Here is a 16,062-nt window from a genome sequence, read left to right on the forward strand (position 1 = left end):
TTCATATTATTTAAAAATATAATAAGTTCTAGTAAATAGATTTAAAATAAAAATAATAAAAGTCATAAAAAATAAAAATTTTAAATTACATAAACAATAAATAAAAAAACCACACAAAAAAATATATTAAATTTTTTTAAAATTACATAAACAATAATATTTTTTATTAACAAATTTACCATTAAAAAAACAAACAAAAAGAAATTATTTTTAATTCCAAAAGAAAGATAATTAAAGCGGGGGGTTGAAATTGGTTTCAAAATTTAAATGAAAAATTAATTAGATTAGGCTCATTTAACATTATACTTCCATCCAGTTCCAGTTTTGTAGATATGATCTAAACTGAACATCACCTCCAATGTGCATTTATCCAGTTCAGAGTTCTGAATGATGCCACCTCATAACTAAACAACCCATTGGAGTTGCTCTTATACAATAAATTAAATTAAATATAAAAATGAAATTAAAATGGACAGTCCAACAAAGAAGACTTGTTTTCATAGAAGTCAAACCCTTTTCAGTTGAGAATTCAAGCATTTGCTCATCAAAAGAATAAGCCCTTCTTTTTAGCTTTCTTTTTATCAATAGCCTGCAACGATTTTTCAATAAAATTATAAATAAAAAATTATCAACAGTCAACAAGAGTTGTTGAAATCACTTACCCGTTTGATAAAGTTTCTCAAGGTGAGAACAATGATATCCCTTGAACTGCAAAAGTTGTGGAAATAACAAATTTAGCTTCAAAACCGCTCATTAATGATTGAAAAAAAATATTGGGACGAAATTACATCCCCAAAAATCCATAGAAATTAGAAACTTATAACATATAAAATATCAGTACCCGATAGCAGCAGCTGATTCTTCCTCCACTCGTAAACGTCTCTCGACACTTCCCAAATCGATAATAGAAAACTCTACCGGATTTCCATTTGGAATAAATACCTGAAAAAGGTCAAATCAATTTATAAAAATAAATAAAAACATCAAATAACTTTAACTGAAATATCCGAATCCAAAACTATTTGAAATTCAAGGGGTGTACACGATCCGAGCCGAGCCCGAGCTCGTTTAGGCTTGAGTTTGGCTCATTTTAATTTAAGAAGGCTCGAGCTTGATCTTGGCTCATTAAGAGCTGTATTTCTAAAGCTTGAGCTTGGCTCGTGAGTAATTTGTTAAGCTCAGCTCGGCTCGACTCATTTATTACTTATCAATTATTTTATTCACATTTTTTATAATTATTACATATATAGTCATAATTATAGTTTTTATATATAATATAAAATATATTATTTATTTACTTTATCTTATATATAATAATAGTTGTTAAATAAATTATTAAAAACAGATTATATTTAAGCTCGCGAGCCCGGCTAGAGCATGAAATGTGAAGCTCGCTCTGGCTCCTTTAATAAATGAGCCTTAATAAAAGCTCAAGCTCAGGCTCGGGCTAGTTTAACCTCAGCTCGATTCGAGTTTTTAAAAAGCCGATCACGAGTAGCTCAACAATTTTTTTTTTTTGAGAAATAGAACGATTAAATATTCAAATAAAAAGGGTGGGAAAGCACATACGGTTGCCGTTGGACTGAATTTCTCATGGATTGGAGTGCCACCACCCTTGATGTTAATTCCATCCTTCTTGATCACTAATGTAACCGGCTCCCATATGTCAAGGTATCCCGTCTGAAAAAAAAAACATTAGATTATTTAAAGAAAACTTAAAGTCGTACAAAGTGTATTTTAAATTCATAAAAACCAACTATTATTGAAATAATATAGTTGTTGCCACCTTTAGCTAATAGTAACACAATATAATGATGCATAAAAAACAAGTCATACCCATAATGACAATCTATGTTCAGCATAACCAGTCTGAAGAGCTCTTCTGATATGGCCAAGCATATCAGGATCTGTAAGAACAAGGAAAAGACTGGTAGTTTGTTAAACTTCAACAGACAACAGAGCTTTTAAAAGCAAGTTTTTAATGCTCTCTCCACTAAACGCAAGGTAAAGTAGCATTTGGACACCAGAAGGAAGAAATAAGAAAACTTACCACATACAATTTTCCTGTTTTCATTAGCAAAAACCTTAACAAGTTCACCCTGAAAGTGTAATTCAAACATAGTTGTTATATCTCTCGTATTAGATAATTACCCTTTTTGTCATATTTTATCAAATGAAAGCTAAACTTATCCACATATAACACAAACAAATGTGGAAACAGATATGACAGTCATATCAGTATCAAAAATCAAATAAATGAAAAACAATAATCAATTTAGGTAAATTATAATACCTTTCGCTTTCTATTATCCATAGGCTGGACTTCAATTGCAACATGTGTATCAACGTCATCAGCAGTAACAAGATAGGTTGGTTGTCTCGCACCTATTTCACAAATTCTCCCATCAAAATAGATAAATTTATACAAGAATAAATATGTAAGACCATGAGGAGAAATACCATCTATATAGTTAACCGACCCATCTTCCATATGTCGTACCCACTGGAAAATATTTGTAAAAAGATTAAAAGAATGCTAGAAATGTAACTTAACTTCAATTAAAGTTTGAAACTGAAAATTAGAAAAACTTAAGATGGCGACCTCAAAATTACAACTTGTAGTTCCATTGATCGAGTATCCACTCGCTTGAAGTTCTCGACCCGGAAAAGCATCGCCTGAAATTTGGAGCGACTCCACTGCAGGTAACGGATCATCATCTGCAGCTGAATATTGTAACAAAAAGTGAAAGTTTGACCATCTTATGCTAAATAAACAATAAGCAAGTGTTGACTCAAGTATCAGTACTAGAGTTACCTTCAGAGAATGAAGAACCAGGTTCTTCAAGAACTGGAGATAAATAAGGAGAATATAAATTAGGATCTTCAAGTGTGTTTGCATAAGACGGTTTTTTAGAATTCCAATTAGCATACGGTTCCCCTTCGTTTCCTTCATCACGGTTTCCCTCATCAAAATCATCAACATCATTACTTGTAACGGGATCACTGAATGTAACTTGTTTGTTGGTAACTTCCTCATTTTTACTTGCAGGATACGAGTTACCCTGCTGACTAGTATCATGTGCGTTTGGCCCAAGAGAATGATCGTTACTGCAAAAAGTAACATTAGACGGTTATAAAATGATATTTGATTAGATGAACGGTCAACATTTGATGGCTCACCGATTCATGATAGGTGAATACCTCCCTGAATCAGGCTCCAAATTTTCTGCAACATCCCAGCCTCTAGCAGTCAGATGATCTGATGAAATTGGTACTTCTTGTCCATCAGAGTATGGTTTTTGTGGGACCAATTCAAGCCCGTTTTTGTTCTAGAAGATGGAAATTTGTTAGCATGTTACTAGATGCTGGCAAGTATTATATTGAAAATTAGAAAAATGAACAGTTTGATATTGTTTGTTATTGTACCCCAAATGAATGCAGCGGTGATTGTGCGTAACTTGAGGGATTCGCATCTGAACGCCAAGCTGTTAGTTGATATTGAGATTCTTTTAGCTTTGTCTGCAAACCGAAAGTGTCCAATCATTCACACAGATATTAATAACAAGAGAAGTGAAATTGTGAAAGACAGCTTTTGTCCATTTTTTTTGGTTTTATTTACAAAAAAATTGTCTGATATGAGTAACACTTTCGACTCATTTGATTGTTTCCTTTTTAAGCTAAAAGCGACCTGTTTCATAACTAAATGGGTTGAAATTGCCACCTGTAAAAACAACATACCTCAATACCTATGAGCTTCTCTTGTAAATGTCTAAAAAGCACCTATCCACAGAAAAAATTCCATTGATTAGACATCATGAAGGAGAATATTTACAATTTACAACATTAATCACTACCCTTGAATGAAAGTACATAACTACATATGTTAATCTGTGATAGCATAACAAATATATGTTTACACCAAGCATAGTTATCAAATGCGATAAGCGCTCGAAAGCGTTGAGGCTGGGTCTAGCGCCCAGGCGATAAGCGCAAAAAAAGCGCCCGATTTTGAAAAAAAAAACGCACATTATAAAAACAAAATTTTTAACTTAAATAGAACATCTTATAAAGAACACACACATTCATTCTTCAAATAGTTTATATAAAACAACCAAAAACCAAAATCCAAAACAAGAAGTAGTACCAAGTACATCATAATAATTAGAAAAACGAAAAACCAAAAACTAAAACAACTCGAAATGCAGAGAACAAAAAATGCCGAGTAAAGAAACAAATATTAAAGCTGAAACAAATATTAAAGTTAGATAAGATTATAAGAAACAAAGAACAAAAATCGAATTTAGGTTTTTTAAGAAAAAACTAACCTGTAAATTCTTAGTTTATTGATGATTTTGTGTGCTATAATATTGATTGTGGAACCCCTTAAATAGTGGAGTGTTAGAGACTCCTAAAGAATAGGAACAGATTATTAAAGGGAATTTAATACACATGGGGAGTTTGAGAAAATAAGACTGCGCCTTAAATGTCTGGTGCATGCTAATCGCAATTAATGCGCCTGGCACTTTAAATGCGCTTAAGCGCAAAAAGTGCACGCCTTTAATAACTATGACACGCCTTTAATAACTATGACACCAAGAAAAAAAAAGATCCTTCTCTCTCTCTCTTCAGAAAAGTGGTTGTTATATGGCTTACATACAAGTCAATGGAGTTCAAAAGCGCAGTTGAAAATCTATCATACTAACCTTGACATTACTAACAATGGACTGGGCATCAACAACTGGTGGTTGAAGAGAATATTCAGCAAGAAGGGGCAATAAAGATGATATATATGTTGATCTTTCTTCTTCTGCATCCTGAAAACACCATGAGCAAATCTTCAAGTACATTCTGTTTATAACTTCACAGAATTTAACAAAAAGAAAGTACCTGCAATGCATATGTTAGGCGTATATTTTCTTCAATAATCTCTTGTCTGTATGAAAGGGCTTTATATGCTGCATCAACAAGGTCCTTTTGCTGCTGATCAAAGGCCTATAGAAAACATCATAAGTTTTAGTACAACCTCCAGGAGAAGAGAGAGGACATGAAAAGTGTAAACATATATCTTGCTGACCAAACGCATATAAGCAATTCGTTTCTCCAATGAAAGCTTCTCACTGTGTATTTGAGCTTCCTGTAAAACACAACAGTTGTAGTAAACATGAAATATTTTAGTTTGACATGTCAGTGTATAACACATCCATTGGCCCTACCTTGATTGAATAGTCAGCAAGATGCCTTCTCAAAAACAAAATTTCTTGCTCCTGATCTCGAGTGTCAATAACAGCCTATGCACACACATATAAACCTTTATGATTCAAAGAGTTGTGAAAAACAAAAATCATGATAGTAAAATATATATAAACAACTATACCTGGTTTAAAGGGACGCCACCATTTTGTACCTCAGAAACTGTCACGAGCCTTTGTCCATGTGCAGACACATTGAATTGTGGATCATATTTTTGTTCTGGTTGATACCTAACAATGTGTTTGTCTATGTAAAGTTCTCTCTTGTGGATAAATGTAAATGAAAAAGTGAATAGCATGTTATACTCGATCCATGATTTATATCCAAAGTTCTAAATACCTTGAAGGAGAAAGGGATGATGTAGAGGCTGAAGAGAATATGCCCCCATTAAATGTTGTTGCGTGGTCACTGGGAACCATTTTAACCGTTTCGCTAATCTTTTGGGTCTCCATGAAATCCTTATTTTCATTATTTTCCAAATGACCAATTGGGTAAGTACTTTCAGTCTTTGTATCACTTGATTTCTGCAATAAAAATATAACTGATTCTTCAACAACAAAGAAAAAGACTATGAAAACCTCAAAAGTATGCAGCATAACAAATACTGAGATTCTGCAAACATATGACAGTAGCATTACATTACAAGCAGGGTCATATGTGATGTTTCTTAACATAAAAGGTTCATATGATACTGATACAGTCCTCATTTGCAAAATGAAGTGTGCTACTTTTTATCACATATGCGGTATATCTTTAACTATGACAAAAATAGAGGAAACTAGAAGACTGTAATGAAAACTTTATAATGCTATTAATACTTTGTAATGTATACTAATGGAAAAAACAGTAATTTGCAACAGAAGTTATATATTTGGTGTTATTGATACTTGCTTACCATTTACTTCCCCTAAGTAAAAATACTTGAGAAACTGGTTTACTTTATGGTTTATTTAAATTCATTATATAAGTACTATAGTTATTCTAATAAGTCATACAGATGAAAATAATTTTAGACTGACAAATGGCCCATCAACGCAAATTCTTCTCCATTTTCTACGCTCCAAGTGTTGAAATTAGACTTACCGCAAACATTATGTCATTATCCTTGTTATCTAGATCATCGTTCGTATAAATTATCTGTCATCTTACCTATCTTTCCATTCACTAGTTGTGCTCTTTGTAGAATTGTAGATTTGATGTTGAAAAATACAATTTGTCAAAATGATAACAATACTGGTAAAAGATAGGCTCATCTCCCCGTTAAAATGGGCATAAAAGCTAAGCCCCCAGAGAACACAATCATAAGTTCACATTAATGACAGGGAATGGCATCAATATGCATAGAAAGAGTAAAACTTTTTGAAGCTAAAACTCATGAAAACAGTAAATAATGTCCAAAGTATACCAATAAAATAGTTAAAAAGGAAAAACAAAATGTTTAGTTAATGATATTAATCTACTTAAAACATCAAAACTCTGAGGTCTGAATCCCCTAAAGCTCCAAGTGAATGAGACGAGACATATTAATCTCAGAACAAGGCTGTTTAGAACTCCAAATAGTAATTTCATACAATTGCCACTAATGTTTATGCTCTCCAAATTAGTAGTTTAAAACATAAATTAATTGCCACACTTTTAAAAGTAAGTAACAATACAAAAAATTGAGTTTGATATACTGATTTTGTGGGTTGATCTAAAAGAACAAGGCTGCATGGTAAATAAAGAAGAAGACATACATAGTTTTCAAGTTCCTGAATCTTGTTTTGAAGCTCAGACCTCAATCTATGATTCTCTTCCACCTGAGCCAACAAATGAAAAATACATTAAAAAGTGTATAGTGTTGACTAATGACAGGTTTGGCACTCTTGTTGCTCTGAATCATTAAGAAAGTAAAAAGGTGTCTTTTTTTGAGTGAACGAAACACACTATGACCTAGTTTAGCAGTAGCATGATAAGATCCAATAACAACAACAAAATCATCTCTATTTATTATAAACCTAGGTAGGAAGCTAATAATAATACCTGTTGTTTGATGGTGGCTTCAGCAGCTTCAACTGCTTTCATGACCTGAAACAACCCACCTCCATCATCACCCTTATCGTTATAACCACCATTAACAATACTCAAATTCGATAACCGCAGACTCAAATTGCTTCCATTCTCCATCTTTAATTTCAATCGTCAAAATGATTTAGATACCATTCATTTCATCTAATTAATTTTGATGCACTACTAGCAGTAGGTGTTTAAGATTCGGGGTTTTTTTTTTTTTTTTTTTTTTAGTAGTAATCCATATCCTAAATGCCTATATATTTTTCTTTTTATGTTTCAATTATAAAAATTTTCACTCTTGTAAAATATTTTTCAATTCAGTTGTTTCATCGTATGTTTTGAAAATTATGACTATAGTTCACCTCCTTTTTAATTATGGTAAAAAATCTAAACTTTTTTAATAGGGTCTCAAGTGGTTGTAAGCAATGGAAGGAGATAACTTTTTTAAAAAGATTTGGAGTAACACTTTTCATCCTCTATTTATTTATTTTTTTAATATATTTGAAGGTGATTATGAGTGAAGGAAAAAAAATTATTATAAATATGTAAAAAAAATATTATTTAATTATATATGAAAGAGAAAAATGTAATGATTTACAGTGTAATTATAGAGATATAAATATAGAAGTTGTCGGGAATGCGCTTAAGAGCATTCTCAATCAATCCATCCATTATTTAATTAGCTAATTTTGTTAATTTGTTTATTTTGTCACAAAAAGCAAATCTTGCAAAATTAAACGATCTGACTTCTTTCCCAAACTCATCTAGCTTATTTAAAAAACTTTCAACTCTGTTAATTCTTTACCAACCTTCAATATACTCTTAACCTGCGAATTCTTCATCAATTTGGTGTTCTTGACTAGTTTGACTTCAAAAGTCAAATGTGACATTCGTTAATTTGTAAACCCGAAACCCAGCCCGTTTTATTTATTTATTTTTGTATAGTTCAAATCTTCATTTATTTATTAAATTAACATAATGTCATTTAATTTTTATGATTTTAATCCAAAGTTTTATTTCATGTTTTTTTTACATTTGTTGCATTAAACCTAATCCAATAACCCTTGGTTCGTCACGATTCGTGACACGCAAACATGTTTATTTTTCTTGTTTAATCATACAATAACTTCGATTAATGGCTAATTAGAATTATCTACGTTTCATATGAATGTTTCATGGCGATAATAAACTAGTTTTTAATGTAATTTCTATGATATCATTTAATCATTTTGACGAATTCAAAACCTTTTGGCACATTTTTGGCTTGTTTATATACAAATAGAGACCCATTCCATTGCATCCAACTTTCCCCCACTCTAATCCAAGGGTGTTCACAGTTCGGATTGAAACTGTGAAATCGTTTAAACCGGTCGTCGGTTTGGTTTCATGGTTGTTGGTTTTTCATAACTTTTGGTCTGCCAGTTTTGAAAATTTTAAACCGTATCGAACGGTTTGGTTTACGGTTTGTAAAAAAACCATCCATATAAAACCAGACCAGGACGTATGATTTAATTATATTATTTTTTTAATATTTTATGCTATATACGTGTATATAAATATATTTCTATACATAAGTCAAATTAAAATTATTAGTGTACACCATATATATTACTAAACTTGTATTTTCAAACACCCCCCCCCCCCCCATGTTGGTGGGGGTGGGGGGTGGGGAATTGTTGTGATAAACTTTTAGGTTAGTGTATAACGATCAAAACCAGATACTATCATTTTGGCCTCTTGTAACCGATGATTGTATTTATTTTCCACACCGCAAATTTCCTTTTTAAACAAATATAATCTTCAAATTGTTTCGAAGAAGGCGGGCGACCCCGGTTGTCACATCCCCCGACCCCTATACCAGGGGAGCCATGAACGTTGAGTGGTGGAATCGGTGTTTATTAAAATAAATTTGCAGCGTAATATTTCATCAGAACCATAGTTAGAAAAAAATTATCATAGTTATAACAACACCATGATATTTATTTCATAGAGTGTAATAAAACTCATTTAATATAAACATAAGTTTTATAGGGATAAACCCTAATTTACAAAACACGCTTCTTTATTCTTGTAGCATGTTGCGTGGCAGGCAACCTTTCTCGTCAGCATAACCTCCACGTCGCGTATCGCGATGGGTCCGGTGGGAGGCTATCGCGATGAACTGATATTATGGATAATTACACGTCATCGCGTATCGCGATGAGACTAATTCTAAATCCGCGCGTAGCGTGATGGAAAAATATTTAAAAAATTTAATTTCCAAAAATACTAAGGCGACTCTCAAGCGGCTCGCGGCATATTTAGAAATTTTAATTTCCAACAAAAATACTAAGGCGGCTTTCAAGCGGCTCGCAATGACGTGCAAAGTGCGCCATCAAAGTGCCACATTACGCCCATCGAACTTCGCTCGAGCCCGTGCCCGTGCGCGTCGGATGCTTCGCAACCTCTGCTAGAACCACTGAGTGTGATTTGTCTTGTAAGAATATTATCATATAAAGTAGCATTCTTATAAAGAGCTTACTAGTTTTATAATTTAGCAATGTGGGGCAAAAACTCACTTTCTTATTAATACCAAGCTGGAAGGATTCCATTTTCTTTCATCCACCAATGTGGGATGGAATTTACTTCTTTATTTTCTTCACTTTTCCTTTTGCTTATTTTATGGGTTGTTATACCGATTCACATTGATTACAGATTTTACATCATTATTAAAACTTTTTTTTCTTTGCTCGAATTTTCTATATAACTTATAAATTGGTTGGAATGAACATTGTCGGTTTTACGTTCCAGTCTGAGAGGTCATTTGTATAGGAATTGGAACTCCGAAAATGCTATCTTCGGAATCACAGTAATTGAAAGTCCTTGCTTCGGATCATATGCATTATCATATACGTGTAAAATGATACGATACAGATCGATAGTATTGTGTTTACTGTACTATATCATATTGCGGAATCATATAATAAAGGAATTGCTAACACAATCACTCATAAATATCATTATATTGATATAACATTCAAAGTACAAACTGATTTCTCTCTAATCAGATTCTCTCCAAAACTTTTTCAAATATGACAAGTTAAAGACTATTTATACAAGAACCTATAGAGGCGTATAAGTTGTCTAGCGTATACGACTTATACGCCGCATATAAGTCTTATACGCTGGCTTAATTATACGGCTCTTTAACATAATTTTAATATTGACATTTTTAGCCTTTTAACAATACAATAATGACAGATTAAGTCCAAAAGACCTAGCATTAGACAAAAATGCTCTAACAAACTCCCCCTTGGATATTGTTAGATCTTAATAACTGCAATATGATATTCCAAAACTTTAAGCCCTATATGTACAACTTGTAGATATAATAGACCTCGGTCATATCTGTCACACCCCGACCAAAGGTGGAACATGCCGGGACGTAACGTATTGATTGTACAGTAACTCAAAAGACACTAATTAAAGCGATAATAATTATTTAATTTCATTAACATTAAAACAAGTACACAAATTCAATATACATAATAAATACATCATAATTTTGGGTTTAGAATAAATATCCTAAGGTAAAAACTAATATTATAAATCTTGATCAATGTAAATTACTTGTACTTGTAGCATGCATGAAAATAGAGTTTGTCAACACGAATGTTGGTGAGAATACATAAGTTTTAGTTGATATATATATAGATAAAAAACCACAATTCATATGTTAATGTTGAGCATCACAATTCCTATGAAAATGTAAACAACTAAATAGATGTGGACCCGTTCCAATTGATACAAAATCAATGTACTTGGGTAAATGTATGATCATACTAGATGAGAATAGATGAGGATGAGATACCAACCATCAAACATAGATTAAACACTTAAGCACATAGAGCATAGTCATAGATCATGCAATCGTCACACATAAACATATAATGAATTGCGTCTTGAATAGATGTGGTAATAAAACATGAGTAAAGTGAATAAGGTATATGTAACACCCCAACCCGGATAGGCTGACGTGTCACAATGTACGGAGGTATACAGAGACAAAAGACATAATTCTATTACTTCATTAGAGTCGAAAGTACATGTTACTGATAGTTCAAATACTAAGTTCGAAATACATATTAGTCAAATAACATAAGCTTAACACACATCTTCAGATTATTCCTAAATTTTAAGCTTCTCTCTTGATCCCGCCCAAAGTATCCTGTGAACCTGAAGTGTAAAAAGATTTACGGAATGAGCCGAATGCCCAGTACGGAATATTAAGGCTCAAAAGCAAGTAATAATCAACTGAAACACAATATACGATAACATATAACTAATTAAAATTATATAACTGAAATAACTGAACTGAAACATATAATACGGATATACCCATAAGCAGAACTGAGTCTGATAATACGTGACAACATATAGGGGGCCACTCCTATATGTCAATCACCCGAAATGGCGTAAGTTGGCATACCCGCAGCCATTTCCTGAAACTGAAACTGAGACTGAACTAGGATATATCCATACGCCTCCTAATAGCTATGTACCACACCTGTACTTAAGAGACGCCGTGAACTGATCTCTCCATCACGGAAGGAGCACATAACATCGATGCCACAATTTTATGCCCGTGGGACACTCCACGGGAAGCGAGTGCTCAGAGTAACAGAGTGCAAATAATCTGAGTTATATATATAATAACAATACTTATCTTAATAAATCAGAGAACATGCGATAACGAGTACAATTTAATAATAAATATATCGCATGCTAACAAGTCAAATAACAAATCATAATCTGAACATGAACCGAACGGACGCCCAAATGAATCGAGGTGTCAAAGACGTTAGGAGTTCCAAAGGTATATAATATCAACGGGGTTTATAACAATCGAATATGATAAGAACAGGGAGGGGGTTAGGATCCGTACCTTGATTGCTGATTAATTGTCTTACGGAGATAAATTATATAAGTGACGCTCTTTTAATCAACCTACATCGTATACATGTTGTTCATAAGGTCGTGTATGGTTTACAACAAGTGAAAGTCAAATTTTGTCTTTTATATATATATAAAAACATAGAGTCCTTTTGATTAAGAAAAATAAGTATTAGTTAACGGGGTCGATAGCTCTTATTTATATATTTTAACGAATATTGTTTAAATGGTTAAAAATGATTATGGATGAATATCAAACAAGGTATCAAAAACAGTTTGTCATGATAGGGGTTTGAACTCGTGACCAGCGTTTTATTTTTTTGATAGAAAGCAAAACCAGTTGAACTAACCCAATACTTGTTAATGTTTTCAGAAACAGATAAAAAATCAGTTAAAGGAGCTGTTAAGCTATTTAAAAAAATAACTGCTGCCCAAGGGGTTCGAACCTGCATCTGTTGTGTTACAATCCAAGGGCTTAACCAACAGACCAACAACCAGTTTATGGATATAGCTTTAAAAACAGTTGGCTATTCAGTTAAAGTGAGCTGATAATATTAAAAACAAAGCAGATGCTGCAAGGGGGTTTCGAACCCTAGAGCTTCTGTTTATAAGCAAGAAGCCTTAACCAGTTTCACTACTTAAACTATTGTTCAATATCTAAACGTTAACATTAATAATCACTACTTTTATTGGTTCATCTTATCCATATAAACTCCTCACCACCTAAGTTTGTATAACATAATGTAAACTAATGTTTTGAGTTATGATTTACGAATCACGTTCAAAGCTTAGTAAATGATTAGTATAGGCTTAGGTTCGGGTTACCTCTGTTGGATTTCGCGATATTAGCACTAAACATATACGGTGGCGGCGGTGGCGTTTTTCGAATAGCCGATGGTCATTATTGGTATGTAGGGTACTGGATAAGTTAATAGTCGTGATATCTGAGCTTGCTAGGAAATTTCCGATGGGTTTCTACCTGTTGGCGGTGGTTACCGGAAAAATGATGGACTAACTCAATACTTGTTAATGTTTTCATGTTTAGTCAAACAATTGACCTAAGGGGGAGATTGTTGAGTCAAAGATTGACCATAATGAAGTATATGGAAGATTGGAATCTTCTCAACCTTCTCAGAATTTGCTAAGTATGGATCCGGGCACACCTTAGACATCATAGCAAGGTTTTACTTATCCGGGTACGATATTTTGTCTATCGGGCAAGGTTATCTTCAAGTAGTCTTCTTTAGTGGATATCCGAGCAGGTTTTGCAAATTAGTGCATTGCTGGGCAAGGTACACTAGTTTATGTAAATCCGGGCAAGGTTCGCTTCATCAAGCAAGTCTGTTCTTCAGAGCCAAGTATATTACTCTTCCGAATAAGGTTTGGTTAACCAAGTCCAAGAAGCCAAGTGATTGGAAGACCGGGAAAGGTATTCATTAATAAGTATGGTCCAAGTATTCTTGATGATCTAAAAGAATATCTCTCAGTAATATCGGACAAGGTTCAGCTCAAGCAAGGAACAGTACTCCCGAGTACACTTTGCTAATAAGTTATTTTATAGCAAAGAGCTGAAATGGATCATTGAAGAACAAGGTTGCTCGTAAGGGTTTGTCGGGCAAAGTCTGGCAAAGTCAAGAAGACTGAAGTCTACCCGGTGAGTATTTTACTTGGTAAAATACTCTTCAAGTAAAGTCTTCCCGGAAACTGATTCCGAGTACACTTCTATGTTACCAAGTCCTGAAGGATGGCAGAGTACATAGCGTACTCGGAAAATGAAGATTTATGAAAAGCCTACCCGGAAGACTTGTTTTACACTTAGTTGTATTTTGAATATGTAATTTGAATATGTATGATTGTATTTAGGGTTTCTAGAACCCATCATTAACTCTCTTATCGACACATTAATCTGTGTGAGTTATGACATGATTAAGTAAGATCCAGCTGAAATCGAGGGACCTGACAAGTGGTATCAGAGCTTGTTACTGCTATTTTGGAAAGATTGTTGCTTATTGAAGATTTGAAGAAGTATGACGTAAGCAGACCACTGTTCCATTGATTTGTGACGTCAGCAGCCCTGTTTTTCATTTTTCTTCCAGATCTACAATCTACCGGTGTTTTCTCTTCCTTATTTCAATTAAAGTTTTAATCTTTATATCTAAATCTTGTTCTAATCACACCAGACACATCAGATCTGAGCATTCTGTTTTCAGATCTGATAATTATGAAACTCTGTGTTTACAAAGAAACTGATTTTTGATTTCTCAAAATGTCTGGATATGAGGAACAAGAGGTGTCTACTAACAAGATACCAAGGTTGTATGGACAGGAAAACTTTATCAAATGGAAAGTACTCTTTGAAGCAGCCGTATGCTACAATGATATTGATATGTGGAACTCCATCAAGAATGGTCCACAAGCTGCTGTTGAAGAAGGTGCAAATGCAGCTACAACTGCTGCAGTAAGAGAAAGAATGAGAAAGGTGGATGACAAAGCCTTAGCTATGATTAAGCTAGGTTTGTCTTGGGAGATTTTGACCAAGGTGGCACATCAAACAACTGCCAAGCAAATGTATGATGCCATCCTTGAGATGTATGAAGGGAATACTGAACTAAAAATTATAAAGAAGCAAAGATTGAAGCAACAGTTGGAAAGGTTCAAGTATAAGGAAGGAGAGAGGTTGAAATCAATACTAGAACGTTTTCTAAGTATTGTGAATGAGTTGAGGAAACTGATTATGTAATGACTGACTTTGATTTAAATACAAAGTTACTCAACTCAATGCCAAAAGAATGGTATGCTGCTTGCAAGTTCATCCTTCAGAAGTATAATTTCAATGAATTGAAATTGGATGATGTAGTATGCTTTCTTCAGGCTGCAGAACTTGAAATGATAGAGAATGAGATGATTAAGGAAGATAGACCATGCTTTAATGTTTCAAATGCATTGATTGCACCCATGGGAAATCTGTCTACCAAGAATCAATAGCAAATTCCCATTATTGAAGAACCAGCTGAACATAATATTGATACTCCAAAATCTTTCATTGGAGGTAGCACAAGTAATCAAGGAAATCAGCAGAGGTTCAATGTGCAACTGATTGATGATACTGAAACTGCCTCAATGGCAAGTGGGAATGTGCATCACTCTAGTGGTGTAAATGGTCAAATGAAACAAATGCATTGTTGTCTATGTTTACTGAGTCATATAATGCATTTGTTGCAAAGAACCTAATTCACACAAGTGTGGTACAAGATGATTTAGAGAAAATTGATGCAGATGACTTGGAGGACATGGATTTGAAGTGGCAAGCTGCAATGTTAGCCTTGAGAAGTAAGAGGTTGTATAATAGAACTGGTAGGTCTCTGGTTTCTGGTCCTAATGACAGGATTGGATTTGACAAGTTAAAAGCAATCTGCTACAATTGTCAGCAACCTGGTCATTTTGCAAGAGAATGCAATCAACTAAGAAACTTTCAAATGAATCAATTCCAGAATCAACAACCAGGAGGTCAGCAGCAATATCAACAAAATCAACCAAGAGGTCAGCAGCATTACCAACAAAATCAGCTAAGATTCAACAACAACTTCAATCCCAACAACAATTACAACCCCAACTTCAACAACTTTCAGCCTCAAATGAATAATCAACAACAAAGTATGCAACAGACTCAAGGTTTTCAAATGAATAACAATCAAAACCTTCAAGCAGCTCAAAATATTCCAAACAACACCGTTCTAGCAAATCAAAATCAGATCAGAAATCAAGGAAATGTGGCAGTGACTACACAGCATGAAGGAAATTTTGATTGTAGAAATCATGAAGAGGACA

At 33.6% G+C, this 16,062-nt stretch overlaps 1 protein-coding gene across 2 annotated transcripts; it reads right to left on the reverse strand.

Annotated features, from left to right (window-relative positions):
* Positions 1-493: 493 nt before the first annotated feature.
* LOC143606410 (uncharacterized) lies at positions 494-7,418 on the reverse strand. 2 transcript variants are annotated; one of them, XM_077082185.1, is made up of 21 exons: positions 7,273-7,418; positions 6,987-7,049; positions 5,590-5,774; positions 5,375-5,480; positions 5,214-5,288; positions 5,075-5,134; positions 4,888-4,992; positions 4,704-4,814; positions 3,739-3,780; positions 3,427-3,519; positions 3,202-3,329; positions 2,816-3,108; positions 2,603-2,724; positions 2,461-2,503; positions 2,294-2,385; positions 2,051-2,099; positions 1,837-1,907; positions 1,570-1,680; positions 842-942; positions 663-708; positions 494-589 (listed from the first exon to the last, which is right to left on the reverse strand). In XM_077082185.1, exons 1-21 carry the CDS (start codon positions 7,414-7,416, stop codon positions 545-547), a joined length of 2,085 nt encoding a protein of 694 aa, XP_076938300.1. In that variant the 5' UTR covers positions 7,417-7,418; the 3' UTR covers positions 494-544. The 2 variants fall into 2 exon arrangements, with proteins under 2 accessions (XP_076938300.1, XP_076938299.1); XM_077082184.1 differs by having other exon boundaries at positions 3,181-3,329.
* Between the last annotated feature and the right edge of the window lie 8,644 nt (positions 7,419-16,062).

The sequence above is a fragment of the Bidens hawaiensis genome, unplaced genomic scaffold (assembly GCF_021521415.1).
Source record: "Bidens hawaiensis isolate Kalapana, Puna unplaced genomic scaffold, B.hawaiensis_p1.1 tig00074689_1, whole genome shotgun sequence".
In the NCBI taxonomy this organism is placed as follows: domain Eukaryota; kingdom Viridiplantae; phylum Streptophyta; class Magnoliopsida; order Asterales; family Asteraceae; genus Bidens; species Bidens hawaiensis.